At 54.3% G+C, this 23,207-nt stretch overlaps 1 protein-coding gene across 6 annotated transcripts; it reads left to right on the top strand.

Moving 5' to 3' along the window:
• The first annotated feature begins 1,929 nt into the window (after positions 1-1,929).
• On the top strand, positions 1,930-21,746 carry LOC111156407 (transient receptor potential cation channel subfamily V member 4). Of its 6 annotated transcripts, XM_022517276.1 has the most exons (16): positions 1,930-2,002; positions 2,105-2,315; positions 4,859-5,031; positions 9,178-9,330; positions 10,022-10,162; positions 10,708-11,006; positions 12,377-12,556; positions 13,796-13,954; positions 14,209-14,301; positions 14,747-14,820; positions 15,547-15,712; positions 15,967-16,033; positions 18,098-18,414; positions 19,386-19,513; positions 20,778-20,899; positions 21,372-21,746. In XM_022517276.1, the coding sequence occupies exons 1-16, from the start codon at positions 1,930-1,932 to the stop codon at positions 21,512-21,514; spliced, it is 2,499 nt and encodes an 832-aa protein (XP_022372984.1). In that variant the 3' UTR covers positions 21,515-21,746. The 6 variants fall into 6 exon arrangements, with proteins under 6 accessions (XP_022372984.1, XP_022372983.1, XP_022372985.1 ...); XM_022517275.1 differs by having other exon boundaries at positions 1,930-2,315; XM_022517277.1 differs by lacking the exon at positions 10,022-10,162 and having other exon boundaries at positions 1,930-2,315.
• Positions 21,747-23,207: the final 1,461 nt, after the last annotated feature.

Here is a 23,207-nt window from a genome sequence, read left to right as displayed (position 1 = left end):
ACCCTGTGTGTCTGATTTCAGCACCTGTGCTCCTAACCCTTCCTTCCTTCCACCTTTGATTAGACTCATCGAAAGCCCCTGATTTATTCCCAGGGTTGGCCCGGAAAATGCCTGACCTCACTGAATTCTTCCCACAAAGCTATGAAAAGCTGCTGCCTTTACTCCCATTTTATTTTATCTTATTTTATTTAAAGATTCTATTTATTTGTTTTTAGAGAGAGACAGAGAGTGAGGGGAGGGGCAGAAGGGGAAGGGAGAGGGACAAGCAGACTGCCCTCTGGGCACAGAGCCCAACACGAGGCTTGATCTCATAACCCTGAGATCACATCCTGAGCCAAAACCAAGAGTCGGCCGCTTCACCAACCGAGCCACTCAGGCGCCCCTGCACCCATTTTAAAGGGGAGGAAACTGAGGTTCAGGGAGCTGAAGTGACTTTCCCAAGGTCACACTGCTTGTCAATAGCAGCTGAGCCTAGAACCTAGGCCTGAGTAACTCCAGAGTCCAGGCTCTCCCTCCGCACTGGTGCCCAGAAAAGGGCCAGTCCCCAGCAGGAGAGGGGACCCTCTGTAAGTTCCTCTGTACCCAGCAAGAGAGGCCTCTGGCAGTGCCCCTGCCTCTCTGGCCTTAGCCTCCCCTCAAGCAGTCACAAAGCAAACAAGGCGGGAAGCAGTGTTTATTTGCTTCCCTGCTCATGTGTCAGGCAGGGAGAGGAAGACATAGAAAAGAGAGCTTTTCAGACATCTCCCTGCAGCCAGGGTGGGATGGCACCAGTTCCAGGAAACTCGCCCTCAGTGCCCAGCACCGCCTGCCCAGCAGTGCGCTGCAGAGGGCAGTGGCCTGCCAGCCAGCCCGCGGGGCCTTACTCCTCCCCATCCTTACTCCTGGTTCACCATCGGGCCCAGAGCTAGGGAGACCTGGGTGCAAGTCCAACTCTTCTCCCTAGAAGCTGGGTGACGGCCCCTCTTAAAGCTCCAGTTTCTCCATTTGAGAAATGGGAACACATCACACCTCTGTCCACGTGGCACCCTTCTATGTGTTAGGGACGCAGGAGTGAACAAGACAGAAGCATTCCCTGCCTCCTGGTGCTCATGGCCCGGGAATGAACTAGTCCCATGGACAGATGGTCAGGGAGGGCTTCCCAGAGGAAGGGACAATTGAGCTGGGATCACAGGTGGGTAGGAGTTAGCCAGACCAACAGGGCAGGGCAGGGAAGGGCATTTGGCCCAGGGGAGCCAGGGTTTTGCACTGTAGTAAGTCAGCTATAGTCTAGGGAACTCAGTTTCCTGTTCTGCAAAAGGGGAGTCATGAGGATGGGCGCTAGGAGAGACAGAGGAGCCCTGGCTTACGCAGTGGGTTCACACTTGTGTTTTCTGAGCACCTGCTGGGCCCAGAGCATGCATTTAATGGTTATGTTCTAGTTAGTGCCTGACCATGGGAATGCATGCTCTCTGCTTGGACACCCCCATTTTACAGATGAGAAAACTGAGGCCGTGAAATCAACTTGCCCAATGCTACGCAGTTGCTGAATGTGGTGCCCGGATTTTTTACCTGCTCTGTGGGGCTCTGAATCCTGCCAGGTTGGGCAGGAGTAAAGCCCCAGGCCCCAGGCTTGGGGTCCCAGGGGTGACTCTGAGGTCCTTCTTCCTCCCCCTAATGCCCAGGGTAGTTGGACCTGAGGCACATTTGCATTTCTAGGTCCCTAAAAGAGGCTCCTGTTGCAGCCCTTGCCTGGGGCCGGCAGCCAACCACATCTGGGAGTGGTCACCCCGCACCCCTGTCATTACAACAGTGGCTTTGAAGCAGCTGGCAGCAGTGCTGTTTGCCCACATGGGAGGGGGCTTCCTGGAGCCCCCACCACTGGCCGGGCTCCGCCTGACTCTCCTCCTGTTGCCTTGCAGGCAGAGCAGCGCAGACGGGTCGTGGGTTGGCATGGCAGATCCCAGCGAAGGCCCCCACACCGGGCCTGGGGAGGTGGCCGAGAGCCCCGTGGATGAGAGCAGCACCCCTGGCAGTGAGGCCTTCCCCCTGTCTTCTCTGGCCAACCTGTTTGAGGGCGAGGATGGCTCCCCCTCCCCCTCCCCGGCTGACCCCGGCCGCCCCGCCGCCCCCGGGGATGCACGACCGAATTTACGCATGAAGTTTCAGGGTGCCTTCCGCAAGGGGGTGCCCAACCCCATCGACCTCCTGGAGTCCACCCTGTATGAGTCCTCGGTGGTGCCGGGACCCAAGAAGGCACCCATGGACTCGCTCTTTGACTATGGCACCTATCGTCACCACCCCAGTGACAACAAACGGTGGAGGAGGAAGGTCATCGAGTGAGTATCACGGGCCGCCTGGCCAAGGGTTTCCTCTGTGTCAAGTCCATCCACCCATCCGTCCATCCGTTCTACCTGTTCACTCACCTGTCTACTTTTCCATATACTTGTCTGTTCAGCTATCATCCAACCGTCTACCCATTCATTTCTCCAGTTACCTGTCTTTCCACCTGCTCATCCACTCATCCAATCCATCCGTCCATACTCCTCTACCCTCGATCGCTCCAGCCACCCACCCACCGGAACCAGTAACAAACCCCCTCAGGCCTCTTTGTGTATCTAGAGGACAGTCTTGAAGTCAGGAGATGGCCTATTGCTGCCCAATCCCCGCCAGTCCTCCTTGCCAGTCACAGACTCATTTATGCCCTTGGATGAAGCCCTTGCTCAGTAAGGAGCTGTCCCCTTTCTTTATTCACTGAGTCAGTGATTCATGTAGTGCGTGTTTCTCAAGCACCCACCCCCGCAGCCCATGTGCCAGGCAGTGCGGTTGGCCCTGTGGCTCTAGGGGTGAGCCACACCAGATCCTGCTCCAACTGAGATTAGACCCTGAGCAGCCTTCACTGGCACCTTCATTTTGGAGGGTGAGCCAGGTAATAAGCAAGTAAACAGACACGTGAAAATACAGTTTGGGTTGGGAGAGGTGCTGAGGCAGAGAGAGGAACTGATACAGGACAGGTAGTCCAGAAGGGCTTCTTGGAGGAGTCAGTATTTTAACCCAATACTAAAGGATGAGAAGGAGTGGCCATATGGGGTGAGGAAGGTGTTCCAGTGGAGCGACATGCATGTACCAGGACCCGAGGCTGGAGGGCGTAGGTGTGCCCAAGGAATGAGGCCTTGTGGTCATCTACATGCTACCGGACAGTGTGTTTCACCTCTGCTCAGAGGACAGCAAAGCACCCCAGGGTCCCCATCCCTTTTAGGCCCTGTTGGAAGCTGGTGGGCTCCATGTCTCCCTTTCCTCATTCTCGGAACCCCTTCTTCAAGCCCTCACTGAACCCCTACCCCAGACAGTCAGGGCCAGTAGCTCACAGGAGGGCTGTGCAGGGACTGGGGCTGAGGTCTTCAGAGACCCCGAATGCCACCCAATAAGGTGTGGGGGTGAGGGCGTTCTTTTCATTTCATTTTTTGGTTCCAAGCTCACAATTTAGGAGCAGATAAAATGGGGGCTGTCCAGGTGCTCTCCCAGTCTATGCCCCGATCTCAGGAGGGCACCTCTTCCCCTGCGTGGGGCCCTGCCCCTGGTGGGGAGTGTGCGGCCCGGTGCCCAGGAAGGAAGGAGAGCAACTGTCCACGTCCCCTGGCCTGCTACCGGTTCTCTCTGCCCCTATAGCCCCTCCTGACTCAGTCTCCCCCCGCCGACCGGCCGCTGTCACTGTTCCCCCTTGGCTCCCCTCCTTTCTCCCCCACTGTCTGTTTCTGTCTTTTTCTGCTCTACCCTCTGTTTGATCATTTGGACAGGTTCTTCCTGTGCCCCACATGTGCCAGTGCTGGGTGTGTGGGGACAAAACAGAGAGGATTCTTGCTCTTCCTGGGGCCCCCGGGCTAGTGCTGCTCCCAGCTTTTGTCTCTTAAAACCTAGCACGCAGTAGGTGTCCAAGTGGTGTTTGTCCAATGACCAGGGGAATATCTCTGGTCATCTACTTTGTCTCTCCGCTGGCCAGTCCCAGCCCCTGAGGGTTTGTACCCTTTCTCCACCTGCCTCTGTAGCTTGGCATTTCTCCCCAACCTCCTCCCTCCCCCACAGGCTCTGGGACACACAGTGGGTGCCAGATAATAGCCTCAGTGTCCGCTAACATGTGCCGTGTCCTGCTGTGCAGGGGGCCTTGAACCCAGTACCTGTGTGCACGGCCTCATTCTTCTCAAATGTTTGTTGAGTGAATAAACCAGTGAGTGAATGGCGGAATCAATGAATGAGTTGCTTTATCTTTTAGTCCAGAGTTCCTCCTTTCTTTTCTTACTGGTTTCTCTTTTTTGGTCTCTGGCTTACTAAGTACTCAGTAACTGACTGATAGAAGAGTGGAAGGGTGGGTGGGTGGGGTGGAAGGGTGGATGAATGGATAGATGGACAGGTGGATGGATGGATGGATGGATGGTAGATAGATGGGTGGATGGGTGAGTGGATGGATGTGTAGGTGGACAGATGGATGGATGGACAGTTGGGTGGATGGATGGACAGATGCATGGATGGGTGGGTGGGTGGGTAGGTGGACAGACAGATGGATGGGAGGATGGGTGGATGGGCCAGTGGTAGATGTGCGGCTGGTAGGTGGGTGGATGGATAGGTGAGTGGGTGGACAGATGCATAGGCAGGCTTATGTTTCTTTTTGTCTGTTTCTACCCAACACACAGTAGGTACTAGGCAGAGTTTGTTGGGATAAGATATTTCTTTGTTTTCCCAGCTGTCCCTCCCCTCTATTCTAGTCCCTTCTTAGGGCTCCAGCTCCCTCCACCTCTCCGCCACAACCCCTGGGCCCCTCAGGCCAGAGATGGTGGGGTGGGAGGGGGATGAGCCCTTCCATCACCCTGCCTTCCCCCACCTCCAGGAAGCAGCCGCAGAGTCCCAAAGCTCCTGCGCCACAGCCACCCCCCATCCTTAAAGTCTTCAACCGACCAATCCTCTTTGACATCGTGTCCCGGGGCTCCACTTCTGACCTGGATGGGCTGCTTCCCTTCTTGCTGACCCACAAGAAGCGGCTGACTGACGAGGAGTTCCGGGGTGAGCCACCCAGGTGGGGGTCGTGGGTGGGCCAGCCAGGGCATGAGGGAGGCCTGGCATGGGGGCCCCCTTTCCTCTCAGCATCTTCTGTTTTGCTGGCCTGCATTGGCATGAAGAGCACTGGAGAGGGAGTCTAGTCCTGTGTGTCCTTTGCCATATTACTTAACCCTTTTGGGCTTTTGCTACCATTATTTATTCATTCATTCTTTCAGCCTTAATTTATGGCAAGGTCAGTGTTGTAGGTAAGCAGACTTTACTCACACAGGTTCAAATCCCACCTCCATCACTTCAGGGATGTATGGCCTCCCTGAGCCCCAATTTCCCCATCTGTCAACTGAGGAATACTAATAGCCTAGTCCTGGCAGAGTATTCCGGCTTCTGCTCGCGGGCTCTGCCCTACCCCAACCAACTCTCAGGGCTCCCCTTCCTAGGCTGAAGCCCAGGTCACCACTGCCCGCAACTTCTCCCAGCCCAGAGAACTCACCCCTGAGCCTTGTCTGGGCTCCAACCTGCACCTCCAGGGATCAGCTCCCCCTGCTGCCCTGGCCTTCCCTGCAAATTGGCAAAGTTGCCCTCTGAGCCCTCAGACCTGACTCAGTCACCTGCTGTGTGCTGGGTGCCAGGTTTAGGAGCCATAATTAACTGGCCAAACGACCCCGCAAATCAACATAAGATGTTGAGAACCATGGCACCTGTTACAGAGGAGAACCTGTCTCTAGAAGGCTGGCGGCTGTCTGCCACTGGGGACTGACGAAACTTCCGGAAGGTCAGAGGGGCCATTTTCTGAGACTTCAAGTATTTCAGCTAAATTCAGTGCTGGAGCAGGGGGTACCTAGCCAGTGGTGTATTTTTTGTGTGTATCTTTCCCAACCAGATCCTTTGAACACCAACGCGATACAGTGCAGTATCTCGACTGTCAGAAGAGAATTCCTGGCTTTATCAAAAATAGTCCTTCATGGCACGCAGCTGGATGGTGGGGCTTTTTGGAGGCATGAGCTTAGAGCTGTGGCCCGTCGGGGTTCCTCCCTGTCCTTGGACAGTCTCAGTGACTATGTTTAAGCTCTTGGCCAAACGGCCCCTGCAGACGCCCCTAGAGCAGTCTGCACAAGGAGGGATAGGCTAGGGGGAGAGCAAACCCCTGTGTCTCCAGCGAGACCGTACTGCTCCGGGCTGGGCTCCCAAGGCTCCAGCTGCTCCCAGGTTTACGACTGAGTCAGGGGCTTGTCACCTAGGCCAGGAGCCCCCAGGCGAGTGTATCTGTGTGCATGAGCAGAGGTGGGGGGTCCCCCAAAACTGCAGAGAACAGTGCATGTTATTGGGGGGTTAACCATGAGGCCTATGAGGCTAAGTAAGCTATAGAGCGGCTCGTTTGCTCTTGCCCCTTCCAAGGCCCTACAACTAATTTTGAATTTTAATTGCATATTTGATTTCATAAACAGTACCCCAAAATCATGCAAATCTGAGGCCCCCGAAAAACCTGGATCCACCCCTGCGTGTTCTAGCCAGAGGCTCATGAGCTCATCTGATTCTCAGGGGAGTCTGACCACCACCCTTCCAAGTTTGACACCCTCCCATCTAGGATTCCTTTAGGGCCCCTCTCCCCTAGCAGCTGCTTTGCCACCTGGTGGCTGAGTCCCAGAACTGCGTGACACTCTTGGCATTTCATCCCAGGACCCAGGCTAGCAGTCCCCCACCCTGCTACAGTCTGGGTCTGGGAGGTGTGGGAGCCCAAATTCAAGGTCTCGTTCCATACCCCACACAAACCACTTTGGGCTATCTGTCGTTTGGAGTTACCTGTGGTGACCAGCTCATGAGGTGCCGTGCCAGGCATAGGGCGAACAATGGTGAATGAGGCAGAACACAACCCTGTCCTCAAGTTGCTTGCAGTTTCCTGGGGCAGATCAACATTCATCAAGCAGTCAAGGAAATAAAAACAGTTATAAACTGTAATGTGTGCCAACAAGCAGCTGTCTTGGAAGCTTGATCTAGTCAGGAAAATCTGGGAGAGCTTCCTGGAAGAGGTGACACTTAAGCTGAATCAGAATGAGTTGCAGTTAACCAGTTAAAAAAAGGAGGAAGGACCAGGGAGGGGGTGCAGGACAGCATGTGCAAAGGCCCTGTGGCTCACTGCAATAGCATGTTCTTCCGTGACCACTCTAGCTGCTATGAGGATTGAAGGAAAGCCAGAGAGGCTAGTGGAAACCCGGCAGGTGTCTTGGGCCAAGGTGGTGGCAGTGGAGGTGGGGAGTGGTGGAGGGATTGAATAGGACATGCTGAAGGGGATGTGAGGGAGAAGAGAGGACAAGGACAAGGGTGACACAAAGGTTTATGGCTGGAGGGAGACCCCATCCTCTGAGGAGGGGACATAGGTGGGCTGGGAGTTGGCTTTGGGAGGGAGTGCAGAGAGTTGCAAGCTGCCTGAATTAGGAAATGGACTGACAACTCCTTGAGGCTACAACTGAGTGTGAGTGTGTCTGGAGAGACTCGCCAGGGCCCTTGACCAGCATTTGGGGCACCCCACCCCACACTTATGCAGATGAGGAACTGGAGTGTGCTTTTCCTTCAATTCAAGGTAGAGCTCCTGGTGACTCTGGGCTGGGCACCAGGGATGAAGCAGGAAGAGGCTTGTCTACAGGACCTCAGTCCTGGGGGCACCGGGCCTGGAACTCAGGTGTCTGCGAGTCTTTCTTGTTCTTCCCGCTGACTCCTGGCATCTAGGGAGAAATTCCTATGCCACCCCGTAACGGAGTATTGACTGAGGACTTTTACCTACCCGGTGCTGGGCTCATCAACCAACATCTGGTAGCTCTTCGATGTCCTCTGTGGCCTGTTTAGCCAGAGGGAAAACTGAGGCAGAGAAAGAGTCACAAAGGAATGGGGAGTAAAGCCAGGAGTTGAACCCCAAGGTGCCTGGCCCCCCAGGTCTCAGCTCACACCTGCATCTCCCATTCTTGATCCCGTTTCTGCTTCGGCCGTTCCTGAGACCCCAGCATTCTTAGGGGAGTTCTCTTCCTGTTGACGCTTGCTTGCTTGTTTGCTTGCTTGCTTTCTTTTTAAGATGTATTTATTTATTAGAGAGTGGGAGGGGATGGGGGGAGGGGCAGAGGGTTGGGAGAGAATCTTAAGGAGACTCCCTGCTGAGCAAGGGCTCTACCTCAGGACCCTGACATCATGACCTGAGCCCAAACCAAGTGTCAGACACTCAACCGACTGAGCCACCCAGCCGCCCCACATTAACTCATTCTTTTAAGATATAAGTCAACTTGTATATCCATAAAATTCAACCCAAGGGAAAGAAAATTACCAGTGTCAGTGGACGGTGTTAAGGACCTGTTTCTATCATGCAGACACTGGCTTCATGAGAGAGGTTTGACAACAAGCTCATAGCGGGACTTCAATGTCATCGGTGGCACGCCAAAGCCCTTTCCCGCCCCTCCTAAGATAATTTCATGTCCACTATGGCGGGCAGTCTGCACTTAGGGGACTGCTGTACCCCATCTGCCCCCTTCTAGTGGCATTGATGTAAATACTTCATGGGAAGAAGATCCTCTGTTCAAGTAGGTGGCAGATGCTTCCTGCTATGTCTGGCTTTAGAGCTTCACGGTTGTCATTGGCATATCAAAGGCTCTGACAAGTCCTGTAACAAGTAAATATTGGTTGGCTTTCTTTAACCCAGGATTCCCCACCATTTATTGGATTTTTTTTTTAAAGATTTTTGTTTATTTATTTGACAGAGATCACAAGTAGGCAGAGAGGCAGGCAGAGAGAGAGAGAGAGAGAGAGAGGAGGAAGCAGGCTCCCCACTGAGCAGAGAGCCCAATGTGGGGCTCGATCCTAGGACTCTGGGATCATGACCCGAGCCAAAGGCAGAGGCTTTAGCCCACTGAGCCACCCAGGTGCCCCCATTTATTGGATTTTTAAAATTCCCTCCAAATTATGGTTCCGTGTATCCCAATCTCAACAGGCTGTGGCTTCCCACATTTTGCAGAACTGCCCCTCCAGGTTTATTGGACCCCTCTCAGCACCATGGGGGCAGTAGGGAATGGGCTTAGAGGGGAGGTGTGACATGGCCCCAGTGCCCTGTCCCCTGCTGCCCAGTAGTTCCCTGGACTGAATGTCCCTCATCCCGTATGTGTGTCCCCCCAGAGCCATCCACGGGGAAGACCTGCCTGCCCAAGGCCCTGCTGAATCTGAGCAACGGCCGCAATGACACCATCCCTGTGCTCCTGGACATCGCTGAGCGGACGGGCAACATGCGAGAGTTCATCAACTCGCCGTTCCGGGACATCTACTACCGAGGTGGGGCCCTGCACTGGGGCAGGGGTGATGCAGGGTGGTGGAGGGGGTACTGTCCTTGCTCCTCTGACCCACGCCACCCCAAGAGCTTTCGTCTACTCCCGGGGTGCCATCACATGTCCAGAAACTGATCACTGAATGACTCCCCCTTCTGTCGGTTCTAATAGTCCGTGAACTTGGCTTTGGGACCTGAGGTGCCATGGCTCTGGGTGATTTAAGTCTCCACAATAGTAGTCCTATGGGCTAGCAGCACTAAGGGGCAAGGGGATCACCAGTCCCTGTTCCCCGGGGTCAAAGTTTTGAGATTCCATGAATCAGACTTGACTTTTCCGATTCCCAGATGTGGAGATTCAAAGCCTGTGAATTTTATAAATTCAGTCCAAAGTTCTGTGGGACCACAATGCCTTGGTCTCCTGGGGTAAAGCCCCCTGTGAGTCTTGACAAGTCCCCACACTTGGGATCCGACACATGGGCTCTCCTCTGAGTCTACGTTCCGCTTGCCCAACACATGTTAGGCCTTCACACAACAGAGATCCCACATCCAGGCAGCGTCTAGAGGTCCATTGCTGCCCTTGGGAGGAGCCGGCCGAGGCCTGGGGCTGCAGCCCACACTCTGCAGCCCCCCACCCCCGTCCTCAAGCCTGGTCCGGTCTTTGCCCCCAGCTGGTGACAGCCCTTCACCCCTCCCCCGCAGGTCAGACCGCCCTGCACATTGCCATCGAGCGGCGCTGCAAACACTATGTGGAGCTCCTGGTGGCCCAAGGCGCCGACGTCCATGCCCAGGCCCGGGGCCGCTTCTTCCAGCCCAAGGACGAGGGAGGCTACTTCTACTTTGGTGAGGAGGGGGCGGTGAGGGCTGGGGGACATGGGGTGTCCACAGCCCTGGCCCCTCCCCAGACAACCAGAACCCTCCTCTCATGTCGTGTTGGTCCCCAGGGTCTTACTATGAGGAGTAGAGCATCACTGGCTCCTGGAGCCTCAGCTTCCCCATCTGTACTGTGGGGACCATGAGCGCCCCCGGGGCTGTGATGGGTGGTCAGCCCTTGCACACAGCACCGCATCATGCTCGTCCTTTAGTCCCATCAAAGCTGGGACCAGGATCCCGACTACAGAGCCCACACCCCCCATCACCACCACATCACCCCTGCTTAAGGCACATGCTATTAGAAGTTCAGGGCCAAAGTCCCTCCGCATCACAGAGCCACACCCCATCTCCAGCATGTCACCCACGGAAATGTGCACTTGCCTAACGCCTTGCTACTGACTGTCAGGACCGTGTCCAGTGTCCCCGGCTCTGTTCCCTGAGGATCGGTGGGCAGAGCTCCCCCACCCTGGTCCCCCCCTTCACTGACCTTCCCCCCCTCCCCCGCCGGCCTGTAGGTGAGCTGCCCCTGTCGCTGGCGGCCTGCACCAACCAGCCCCACATCGTCAACTACCTGACGGAGAACCCGCACAAGAAGGCTGACATGCGGCGGCAGGACTCCCGCGGCAACACCGTGCTGCACGCGCTGGTCGCCATCGCGGACAACACCCGCGAGAACACCAAGTTCGTCACCAAGATGTATGACCTGTTGCTGCTCAAGTGTGCCCGCCTCTTCCCTGACAGCAACCTGGAGGCCGTGCTCAACAACGATGGGCTCTCACCCCTCATGATGGCAGCCAAGACGGGCAAGATTGGGGTGAGTGCAGGGGGTGGGAGGCACAGCCAGCCAGCACCCCCCACTCTTGTCCCTCTACACACACACACACACACACACGCTGGAGGAGCAATAGCTAGTATTCGTTATTATTAATGTGCACCCACCTCCTATCATGCCAACCTCTTGTCCTCACACAAGAACCTGCTGTGGCTCCCTATTGTCCAGCCACACTACTCAGCTTCATCCCAGAGCCTCTGTCCTCAACCCATGCCACTGGATGATCAGGCCCCACTCCCGCCAGCCAGGACAAGCCACTGATAGAAATCGAAGTCCCAGGGCTCAACCCCTGGATACTCCCCTATAATCCACTATCGGGGTCCTAGCTTAGCCCTTAACCTGTTGAGCAGCCCCGCGCAGGTTCTTTCCGTCTCTGGCCTCACAGCACAGGGCACTGATGACATCGGAGGCTGGTTCTGGGGTGTGCGATGTGGCTGGTGCAGAGTAGGGTGATTAGCTATATCCTTGACCTTGAACCACCAGGTACCAGTGGCACTCCCCACCACTGTGACAACCCCAGAAGACTCCAGACGGTGCCAGCTTGTCCCCTGGGAGGCACCGTTGCCCTGATTGAGAACCAAGCCCGCAGTGCTCTGGAGTCAGGAGCACTTGGGTCCAAAGCCTGGCTCAGCCACTTCCCGGTGTGTGACCGCGGGCATCTCCCCTCCCCTCTCTGTGCTTCAGTGTCCTCGGCTGTAAAATGGGGACGAAAATAGCACCCATGACGACTAGAGAGGGTGATCCACGGACGGTCTTTAATGAAGACCCTGGGATGGGTGCTTAGTAAGTGGCAGGAATTATTCTTTTTCTGTTAAAAACATGGTGAAGACTATAAAAACTGCAGTTCATACAAGAGGCTTGAGATACTGGAGAAAGCCCGAGTTTAAATTTTGGCTTTTTGCACCATTAACCTGTGTGGTTCTGGGCAATGCCCACCCCCCTCTCTGTTCCTCAGTATCCCCTGCATGTACGCTACAGATAGTGGCATCATTTAATATGTCAATAAGATGGATTCACTGTTGTTTTAATTACATAAATAAGACATTCGTTCCGATTCTGATTTTTAAGGCTGGCCCGGTTCAGTCTGGTGTCAGCTGAATGTTTGTGTGGCCTCAGGGAGCACCCTTCTTTTCCCTGAGCCTCTGTTTGGTCATCTGGGAACCAAGACCATAAGAGTAAGGACAAGAGGCATGCCCCATAAATATTTCCTCCCCTCCGCATCCTGCTCTCTTGGGAGGCACCACAAGATGGGCTGTGATGGGTCCCTGGGTCCCTGGGATGTGAGGGGCTGAGTATGGGTGTCCTTCCCCGGGGCCTCCTGACCCACCCTCCCTCCCCCCCACCCCGTCTAGGTCTTTCAGCATATCATCCGCCGGGAGGTAACAGACGAGGATACGAGACACCTGTCTCGCAAGTTCAAGGACTGGGCATATGGGCCGGTGTATTCCTCACTGTATGACCTCTCCTCCCTGGACACGTGTGGGGAAGAGGCCTCTGTGCTGGAAATCCTGGTGTATAACAGCAAGATCGAGGTGAGCGTTGGGGCAGGGGACGGAGCCTTGGGAAGGATGGGGTGGCTGAGAAAAGGGAAAGGACCCTGGCACCGGGAGTGGTCTGTAACTTATTTGCTGTGTGACTCAGGACAAGTGACCCAGCTTCTCTGAGTCCCAGTTTCCTCTATCTTTATCTATCTATAAGGATAGTTCGTGTCCCTTAGGGTTGCTGGGAGGACCAACTGAGTTCCTTTGAGAAGAGTCTGGCACCAAATAAACATTATATGTCAGCTATTATCATCAGTAGTCATTAGACGAAGGTTTGAAAGCTCCTTTTTTTCACTTAGCAGTATTTCGTGAACATCATTCTGCACCATTAAATATTCTTCTGCAATATCATTGCTGCGAGTAAATGTACCACATTCTAATTAACTATTCCTCTATTCTTGGTCATTTGGGTTTGTTTCTGCCTTTAACTACCAGGAATAACACTGCAGTGGCATCTCTGTGGCTGCATTGTTGCACAGATCCGTGGTGATGAGGGAACTCACGTCATTAATGGGACAGGACGCTATACAAATGAGACAGAAACTGCTGGGGACGGGGTGTAGGTCTCCCTTCCCTCCCCAGCTCCATGAGTTTGGACAGATGCCTTCCCCTGCTGGAGCTCACTTCCCCCATCTTTGAACTTAGGGATGAATTTGATTGAGGTTAGGGGTGGTGGGAAGTTTAGCATCTTGGTGCAAGCTTTGATGTATTGGTACTGTCTGTCTGGGAACCTGTATGGAGAACTATTGTGCAGGGCTCAATTATTGATGCCTTCCCCCCACCCACCCTATGGAGAAGAGTTCCCCTTGAGTTAAGTGTCTATCATCCTGGGGCTAAATTTCCCCATCCTGTTTCCTGACTCAGACCTTCTGAGGTTGCAGCCCAGAGATTTATATATTTTGATAAGCCTATCTAAGTGATTTTGCCACCAGGAGCTGGGGACCTACCATGCTCAGGTTGGAGTTTGGATACTATGAGAATAGCTTTCCAGCTATTCTCTGAGAATAGCTCTGAGTGCAGAATAGTCTGGAAAGGTCAGCTCTGGCAGAACTGGGCAGAGCTCAGTGGGGTTGATTTGGAATCCCCACCCAGTTCCCCGTGAATCCTTGAGTGTCACAGAAGAGTGGCTTAGGGAGGAGAGAGTGCTCTCGGGGCCGAGGGTGGGGACGGGTGTGTTAGAGTTGGCCTGCCTGGACCCCACGTGGCCCCCGCTCACCCTGTCTCCCACAGAACCGCCACGAGATGCTGGCCGTGGAACCCATCAACGAGCTGCTGCGGGACAAGTGGCGTAAGTTTGGCGCCGTGTCCTTCTACATCAACGTGGTCTCCTATCTCTGCGCCATGGTGATCTTTACCCTCACCGCCTACTACCAGCCACTGGAAGGCACCGTGAGTGGCCGGGAGCCCGGCAGGAGCTGGGGCGCAGCTGGGGCACAGCTGGGTCCTCCTTTGCGGGTCCCTGTGGGAGGGACTGGAGAGAGCCCGAGATGGAAGTGCCCCCTCCCCCTACACCTGGTGGGGAAGAGAGTGGGGGAAGAGGATCCACAGGATCCAGGGGTTTGGGGGGCCTTGGGGGAACATCTGGATCTGGGGCCAAATGTCGGAGGAGCTGGGTGAGGACTTGTGTGCCGTCTGCCCCCCAGCCCCCCTACCCGTACCGCACCACTTTGGACTACCTGAGGCTGGCTGGCGAGATCGTCACACTCTTCACCGGGGTGCTGTTCTTCTTCACCAACGTGAGTGCACAGCCCCTCGCGGCACCTGCCCTGCCCATCCTCCTTCCTCCTTTCATTTCCCCCTTCCATGCCCTTCTTCTGTCTTCTCCTCCAGGCCTATACCCTCCTTCTCTGCTTTTTCCTCTTTCCCCAACAGAAAAGAGCCCATCAGCTCGGGGCGCCTAGGTGGCTCAGTCAATTAAGTGTCTGCCTTTGGCTCATGTCATGTTCTTGGGGTCCTGGGATCGAGCCTGCATCGGGCTCCCTGCTCAGCAGAGAGTCTGCCTCTCCCTCTGCCCCTCCCCCAGCCCTCACATTCTTTCTCAAATAAATAAAATCTTACCAAAAAAAAAAAAGAGCCCATTATCTTGTCTCTGTACCACATTCTGCCTCCCTCTCTCTCCTCCCCTCCCCTCTGCATTCCTGCCAGCTCCACCCCTCTCATCTGCCTCCTCCCCTCTTCCAGATCAAAGACTTGTTCATGAAGAAATGCCCAGGAGTGAATTCTCTCTTCATTGATGGCTCCTTCCAGCTACTCTAGTGAGTCGAGGTCCCTGGGCTGTCAGATTCTGGGTGAGGAAGGTGGAATTGGGGTTGGGACTTCATCCAGATTTGGGGAGAGGGGCGGGGGAGAGGTGACTCTATTAGGAGTGTATTCACCCAGCCCAGGCAGTTTAGCCCAAAGTCAGGACAAGACCAATGTCAAGCAATAGACTTTTCTGATTAAAGCAAGATACTGGTTGCTACAGAGCTACCACCACATACACCTTAGACAGAAGTAATGTAACCTCTTAGGCTGGTGATTGATTGCTAATGTCTGCTAGGAGTACCGTGTGAAGAATCCTGAGGCACCTTTGTGTTTGGTGGGAAAGAGTACTGCACTTGATTAATGATGTCTGCCTGGAGCATGGGATGAGTTGCTGCCTGGGTACTACATCTTTCCCCTTTTTCTTAGGGAGCAATGAAATTCACTTATTCACAAAATCTCCACTCAACACCACTTTTTCTAGCAATTTCAAAGGGCATTACTTTGGGATCTTGAAGGGCCTGAGGCCCATTGCACACATATTACTTGCCAGCTAATTGAACATTCTGGTTAATAGAATCCTGAGGAACCCAGTGAATCTACTTTGTTTCTCTTCTGGGGAGTCCAGAAGGCATCGGAATGGCCTGGCTCCCCGGAGGGCTTGGGGGCGTGTCTCCCCCTCTGGTGCCTCATTGTCCCCTCTCCCCTCTGGGCCCTCTCATGGTCTCTGCTGCCTGTAGCTTCATCTACTCCGTGCTAGTGATTGTCTCTGCGGCCCTCTACCTGGCGGGAATTGAAGCCTACCTGGCTGTCATGGTCTTTGCCTTGGTCTTGGGCTGGATGAATGCCCTCTACTTTACCCGTGGGCTGAAGCTGACGGGAACCTATAGCATCATGATCCAGAAGGTAGGGGCCGTGGAACCTGATGGACTGTATGTCCCTGGTGGGAGCCATGCACATGAAGTGTGCAGTTTATGTGTGTAGATAGTGCCCTTGGCCCTGAGGACATGGGGTTCTATGGGGGCTGCAGGGAGGGTCTGGACATCGGTGGAGGTGGGAAGGGACAACAGTGGAGGTGGGAACACTTGGGATGGAGAAGTCAGGAAAATGAGAAACCACGTGTCTCATGTTTGTCTCCATATTCCCACTGGGGTCTTTAGATCCTCTTCAAAGACCTTTTCCGCTTCCTGCTGGTCTACTTGCTCTTCATGATTGGCTATGCTTCAGGTGAGCTCTGGGGAGCCAGGTGATGTGGTGGGGGTGTTGCCAGGACCAGGAGGGCAGCCTGGTGCGTGGAGGACAATAACTAGCGCATGCGAGTTTCTCTCTGTGTGCCAGGCGCTGGGCTGAGTCCTCTTACATCCCTGCCTCATTAATCCCCCTGATGGGTCTGTGAGGTCAGTGCTTTTATTGTCCCCTTTACAGGTGAGAAAACTGAGGCTTAGAAAGGTTAAAAAACTTGCCCAAGTTCCAAAGCTAGAAAATGGTAGAGATGGCATAGTAGTGATTATTGCGAAAGGAGTCACCTGAACTTAGGGGCTTAAGACAGCTACTGTTTACTATTGCTCACGAATCTTTGGGTCAGCTGGGCAGTGGTGCTGACCTGGGCCAGGTTTGGCCCATCTCCACAAGCTCCTGTGTCCATGGCCGGCTGTGGTTTAGCTGCCGGCTGGCCAGTCTAGCAAGAATGACCTCGGTGGGGGTGACCTCGCTCTCTTCCCTGTGGCCACCCGTCCTCCAGCTGGCTCAGGAGCATTCACATGCTCTTCTGAGGGTTCTGAGAATGTATGTGAAAGTGTTCAAGGTCACTGTCTGACATCCCTTCTGCTTTACTCTGCTGGCCAATGCCCGTGACAGGCCAGCCTTGATTGAAGGGTGGGGAAATAGATTCTACCTCTTGATGGAAAGACCTGCAAAGTCACATTGAAGGGGCATGGGTAGAAGGAATGGTGAATTTGAATATGCAATCTACCAGTACAGGTCAATTCTGGCTGTCTCCAGTATGCCTTCTCCGTGATGTCGTGATGTCAGGATGCCAGGGGACCTCAGTGGCACAAGCCGTGGGGGAAGGGTCAGGGATGGGGACACTGACTGAGCCATTGGGCTGAGGAGATAGCGAGAGGCTACAGCTGCCCCTTCCCAGGGTTAGGACTGGGAAGAACTAGACAGAGGGTCAGGGGATCTGTAAGGTCAAGGGTCTAGCCCTACGGCGGTCCTAATTATGGAAACCAAGGCAGGAGCTTAGGGGTTAAATTAGCAAATGAGTGGTCAACTTGGTTGCAGGGCTTCTCCCAAGAGGGGACACTAGATCCCTCCTCTGAGGCTGACCTATCACAAACATGACACATGGGCCTTTTGTGTCCATGGCAGACATTGCTAATGGATCACAGAGTGATTTATTTTTTCTTTCTGATAGGTCCAGATAAGGTCTTAGAATCCTTCTCAACACATGCATCAGCAGCCGCTACACAACTTAACAGTGATAGCATATGGGTTGAAATGTGTTCACCGTAATCCCAGGATGAAGATCCTAGGGGCTTGTATGCCCCACTGACCGAGGAGCTCAGCCTCCTTGTGCTCCCCGCCTGGGATGGTGTGGGGACCCTTGTTGTTGCTGAACTGTGTTGAGAAGAATCCTGAAGCTTCATCTGGGCTCAGCGGGAAGGGATGTGCACCAGGATCGGTTTGAGATGTCTGGAGTGGGGGCAACGACCTTAGCAGTCACAGCCTCTAGAACAGTAGGGCCCCGGCACCAGCTTTCAGCTTGCCCTTCTCCTCTGTGAGCTGGTGTGGATTGGGAAACAGGAGCATGGCAGAGGGTGTGCCCCCAGGAATGCTGGCCTTCTAGACTCCTAAGACCTCTACCAGCAACAGGCTAGATTAGGGTTACCCACCCTTAGCCCTGTTGCCCCTTGGGGCCAGATGATGCTCCATAGGGGCCCTCCTGTGCATGGTGGGATGTCTAGCACCATCCCCTGGGGCCTCTCCCTGCCAGGTACCAGTAACACTGGTTGTGCTCTCTCTGGTTGTGACAGCCAAACATTGCCAGACGTCCCCAAGGGGAAATGCGGCCCCTGGCTGAGAACTTGTAGACTAGATCCCGGGACCCTCTTCCTTGTTAGCAAGAGTCTGTGGAATGAGTCAAGGCTTTGGACCCTTATGCTGGGGGACCCTGGTCCAGTGCGCTCCCCTCACCAAGCCTCAGCTGTCCCCTCTGTTGAAGGGGCACGCTGCTGTCCACCCATCAGCGTGTGTCTTCTCTCAGCAAATGTCATTCCGCCCCTCCCACAGCCCTGGTATCCCTTCTGAACCCATGTGCCAACATGAAGGTGTGCAGCGAGGACCACACCAACTGCACGGTGCCCACATACCCCTCATGCCGCGACAGTGAGACGTTCAGCACCTTCCTGCTGGACCTCTTCAAGCTCACCATAGGCATGGGCGACCTGGAGATGCTGAGCAGCACCAAATACCCAGTGGTCTTCATCATCCTGCTGGTCACTTACATCATCCTTACCTTCGTGCTGCTGCTCAACATGCTGATCGCCCTCATGGGTGAGACGGTGGGCCAGGTCTCCAAGGAGAGCAAGCACATCTGGAAGCTGCAGGTGACGCCTCAGGAGCCCCGCCCCCTTCCTGAACAGGGGAGGCCCGATCCATGGCAGGCCCCTCCTCTTTCTGCTCAGGGCCAGTTCCGTTGTCTCCTTCTGCCTCGACTTCCCTGTCTGTAAAATGGACACGTGGATGTGGGGCTTGTTGGCACAGGGGAGCTGCTGCCTTTGCTTTCCCCAAGTGCTCTACGCAATTCTAGAAAGCAATGGCCTCTGGAGGTCACACCCTTCTCGGGCCACATACGGCTCACAAATGGGAGGTTCACAATAAACAGCACTAGCACGAGACCCAGGAATGCTGCAGCCCCTTTACGGTGCATTTCAAGGAAATGATTCAGTGAGAAGGGGAAAAAAAAAAAGCTCCAAGGTCATCCTCCCTGTTCTGGGTCTTGGGGAACGACTGGCTGCTCTTAATCTTTATGAATACTGCTAGCTTTCTTTCCTAGGCCTCAGTTTCTCCACAGGGTATAATTCATAGAGTCAAAGTGGCAACCTGTGGGCTTGACCTTTAAAGATTTATGTTTTCTGCATTGCCAGATTTTTTAAAAAATTAATGCAAAATTTTAAAATGAAGAGATTTCTTGTAAAAATCCAGACTTCTGGCCTTTCTGGAAAGCTGGAAGCCTGGCAGGGCAGGCCCACATTCCCTTCCGGCAGTGCCTGCGGGGACGAGAGGCAGCTGCCTGCTTCTACACAGGCTTGCACTCCCTGGTTTGCCCCAGTCCCCACCCCTCCCTGGTGGTTCCTAGCACCGAGTGGTGACGTCATGCATGTGTCTTGGGGCTTGGGCTGCAGCCTTCCAGCCTCTGATGCTGCTTTGCCCATTTGTGCTTCTGGCAGGCCCTGTGGGCATCTGAATGTATGACCTTGCTTCTGGGGCAGTAGGGATGAGCGTAATTTCTGCCACAAGGGCAGTAGGCACTGGTGGGGGGAGGCTCACCAATGGCCTGCCCCTCTCCCCCGTGCAGTGGGCCACCACCATCCTGGACATCGAACGCTCATTCCCTGTGTTCCTGAGGAAGGCCTTCCGCTCTGGCGAGATGGTGACCGTGGGCAAGAGCTCGGATGGCACCCCAGACCGCAGGTGGTGCTTCAGGTGAGCCGGGGCGGGCAGGAGAGCGGGGTTGAACCATCCTGCATTGATCAAGCCTCCTTACCTTTTCTACCCATTGCAACTTCCTGAGCCACTGAGGCCTGATGGGCCCAACTGGAGTTCAGTTCTACTGGGTGATCTCGGGCAAGAAGGTTTTCTTCCCAGCCTGGGTTTTTTCCACGGATGACGACACCACCTCCCGGGGTTAGCTGCATGGAATCAATAGACTTGGGCTGTTACCCAGATGCATAGGGAGTACCCTCTTCTTAGGGGAACCTCTGGGTGAATCTTTTCTTTCAACATGACTCATTCTTCGTAAAGCGATTGCTGGCATAGAGTACGACCATCACGTCTTGAGTCAGGCAGAGCCAGTTTCCTGGTCTGTGAAGCAGGGACAATAGTGGCCCCCGCCTCCTAGGACAGCCAGACAGTCCTGTTCAGTTGGAACCCGAAGTTCCAATCCTGACCCTCTGATCGGTCAGCTTCGTGACCTTGTATGAACAGTGTAACAAGCCCGAGTTTCCTCATCTGTCTAAAGGGGAACAGTGAACGGATCTTCCTCTCTGGATACTAACCTGTAGAAATGGCTCCAAATAGGGCAGTTGAATAAAAATGACAAAAAATAATTTTCCAAGAGGGAAATTAGATTGAGCCTGTTGGAGCCCAAGGGGCTGCCTGCTGCCTTTGCCAGGGCGTCCCATAAAGAGGAGGGAGAGAATGTCGAGAAGCAGGGTGTCCATTGCAGATGAATGGATAAGCAAAATGCGGGGCATCCTTAGGAAATATGATTCAGTAGTAAAATGGAGTATAGTCCTGATGCATGCTCCAGAATGATGGACCTCGAAGACGTGATGCTGTGTGAAAAACAGCCACACACATAAGGCCACGCAGTGTAGGATTCCATTTATACGAAATGTCCAGAATCGGCAAATCTATAGAGGCAGAAAGCAGAGCACAGCTTATGGGGAGGTGGGGTAGCGGGACTTACAGCTTAATGGGTCCAGAATTTCTGCTTGGAGTGATAGGAAATATTAGAAATAGTGGGGATGGTGACCCAACATAGGGGGGAATCTATTTAATCCCCTGAATTGTATACTTAAAAATGGTGAAAATGGCAAATTGTATGTCACGTGTATTTTACCAGAATTTTTAGGGAAAGTAGGAGGATGTGTTGGGGAGCTGGAGAAGGGAGGCTGCCTGGGGGCAGGGAAGGGCTTCAGTCAGTGTAGGGGAGCCCCTGACCTTTCTGCCTGCTGTGGCCCACCAGGGTGGACGAGGTGAACTGGTCTCACTGGAACCAGAACTTGGGCATCATTAACGAGGACCCAGGCAAGAGTGAGAACTACCAGTACTATGGCTTCTCGCACACTGTGGGCCGCCTCCGGAGGGGTGAGTGCAGGGGGCTGGGGGGTTGGGTGGGGGAAATCCAGAGGTGCAGAGGGGGAGCCTGGGTCGTCCTCATACCCGATTTGCTTTGAGCAGTCCTGTCCTCTTTTGCAGACTCCCTGTTCACATCTGTAGAATAGGAGAGCCCAAGGGGCCGGCCGCTGAGTTGTTGTCTTTGCCACTCATGAACGTCTGGGGCACCTCCCTTCCCCTGCGCTGGGTACATGAGATGTGGGGATGTAGGCCCTCAGCCATTCTGACCCAGGCTTGAATTCTGGCTCTTCCACTTGCCCCTGTGTGCTCCTGGGTTTGGAGGCTTGACCTCACGGAGCCCCAGTTTTGGCCTCTGTCAAATGGGGATGATAATCCTCCCCCTTTAGATCACCGTAGAGTGCCCGGGACACAGAAAGTGCTCAGCGCCTATATGTGCCTTCTCCCCCCACCCTCATTCCTCTCTCTGCCGTGCTCACGACAGATCGCTGGTCCTCGGTGGTGCCGCGCGTGGTGGAGCTGAACAAGAACTCAAACCCAGACGAGGTGGTGGTGCCTCTCGACAACATGGGGAACCCCCAGCTGCGACAGCCCCCAGCAGAGCTACCCCCCCAAGTGGAGGACTGATGACGCGCCCCTCTAGGGGCTGTGGGAGGGTTAGGGTCTCTGGCCTGCAGCCCAAGCCTGTCCCTCCACCTGTCTCTTTCTATTCCACCTGCATTTCAGCAATGCCTCTGCAGGGCATCCCCCACATGCTCCTTTGACCTCCAGAGGCGAGGGCTGGGCAGAGATGAAGGGGAGGCCCCAGGACCCTCTGGTCCCCAGCTCCTGCCCTCCCAGCTCCGCCTCCCCCACCCCCTGCCCCAGGGCATGTGGCTCCTGACTGCCGGTCTCACTCCCATGGAGTCACATAAGCCAAGGCCAGGGCCTCTCTGCCCATGGGGGCTCGGTCCCCTGCCTCTCCATTATTTATTTGCTCTGCTCTCAGGAAAGTGGTGTGACCCTCGCCCCCAAAGGGAACCTGGCCAAAGCCTCAGGACCCCATTCCAGGTCACTGCCGGCCAACCCCCAGCCCCAGCCTGGGGCCTGGGTGGCACAAAGCACCCTGTGGCTTTGTGATGGGGCTGGGGCCCTTGCAGTGGGGCCGTGCCTTCCGTGTGTTCTGTAAAAGGGCTGGGGTTTGTCAGTGCCCAATAAATGTTCATTCACTGATGCTGAGGCTGGTAGGGATGCTGATGAGAGGAGTGGTAATGGCACGGGGATGAGAGCAGCAAGATGGGGGAGCTTGGAAATGCTGGTGGGGGGCAGGGATGAGAATGAGGAGCGGTGGTAGTGACCAAGGTGGTGTTTAGGGTGATGGCCAGAGGCTGGACTCAGCGGCGTTTGGTGGTGTGAGCCTAGGAGACACGGGCGAGATTGGAAGGGAGGGAGAAGATGGAGTCGAAGGGAATGGGGAAAGAGTAAGGTTGGCTGGGTGAGGGAGTAATGCTGAGGGGCAGAGAAATGTTACTGGCAGGGAGAGAACACAGGTGTAGGGAGAGTCATGTTGGCAGGAAATAGTAATGTTGGTAGGAGAGAGTAATGTTTGTGGGAAAGAGTAATACTGGGGGAGGAGAGTAATGTTGGTGCACCAGTAATATTGGTGAGGAGAGAGTAATGAAGAAGAAGAGTAATGTTAGTGGGGAAGAGTAATGTTGGCGTGGGAGAGTAGTGTTGGAGAGAAGAGGAATGTTAGTGGGGAAGAGTAATGTTGGCGTGGGAGAGGAGTGTTGGAGAGAAGAGGAATGTTAGTGGGAAAGAATAGTGGGGGGACGGGCATAGTGGTGGGGGGAGAGTAATGTTGATGGGTGAGAGTAATGCTGGTGCAGATTAATGTTGGTAGGGGGAGAGTAATGCTGGTGGGTGGAGTAATGGTGGGAGGAGAGTAACATTGGTGGGAAGGGTACTGGTGGGGAGAGTAGTTTTGATGTAAAGAGTAATATTGGTGGGAAGAGTAATGTTGGTGTGAGGAGACAGATGTTGGTGGGAAAGGGTAATTGTTGGGGGAGAGTAATACTGGTATGGAAGAGCAATGTTGGTGGGAAGAGTAATGTGGATGGGAAAGAGTAGTATTGGTGAGAATGAGTAATGTTGGGGAGAGTAATATTGATGGAAAGCATATTCTTGGGGGAGAGTGGTGTTGGGGGGAGAGTAATGCAGGTGGGAAGAGTAATGGTGAGGAAAAGTAAAGTTGGTAGGAAGTAATGCTGGTGTGGCTTCATGTCAGTGGGAAGAGTAATATTGGTGAGCATGAGTAATGTTGGGGAGAGTAATATTGATG

The sequence above is a fragment of the Enhydra lutris genome, unplaced genomic scaffold (assembly GCF_002288905.1).
Source record: "Enhydra lutris kenyoni isolate GAN:26980312 unplaced genomic scaffold, ASM228890v2 scaffoldscaffold46, whole genome shotgun sequence".
NCBI lineage: Eukaryota > Metazoa > Chordata > Mammalia > Carnivora > Mustelidae > Enhydra > Enhydra lutris.
Note: the sequence above shows the minus strand (reverse complement) of the source record. Positions and strands in the feature narration are given on the sequence as shown.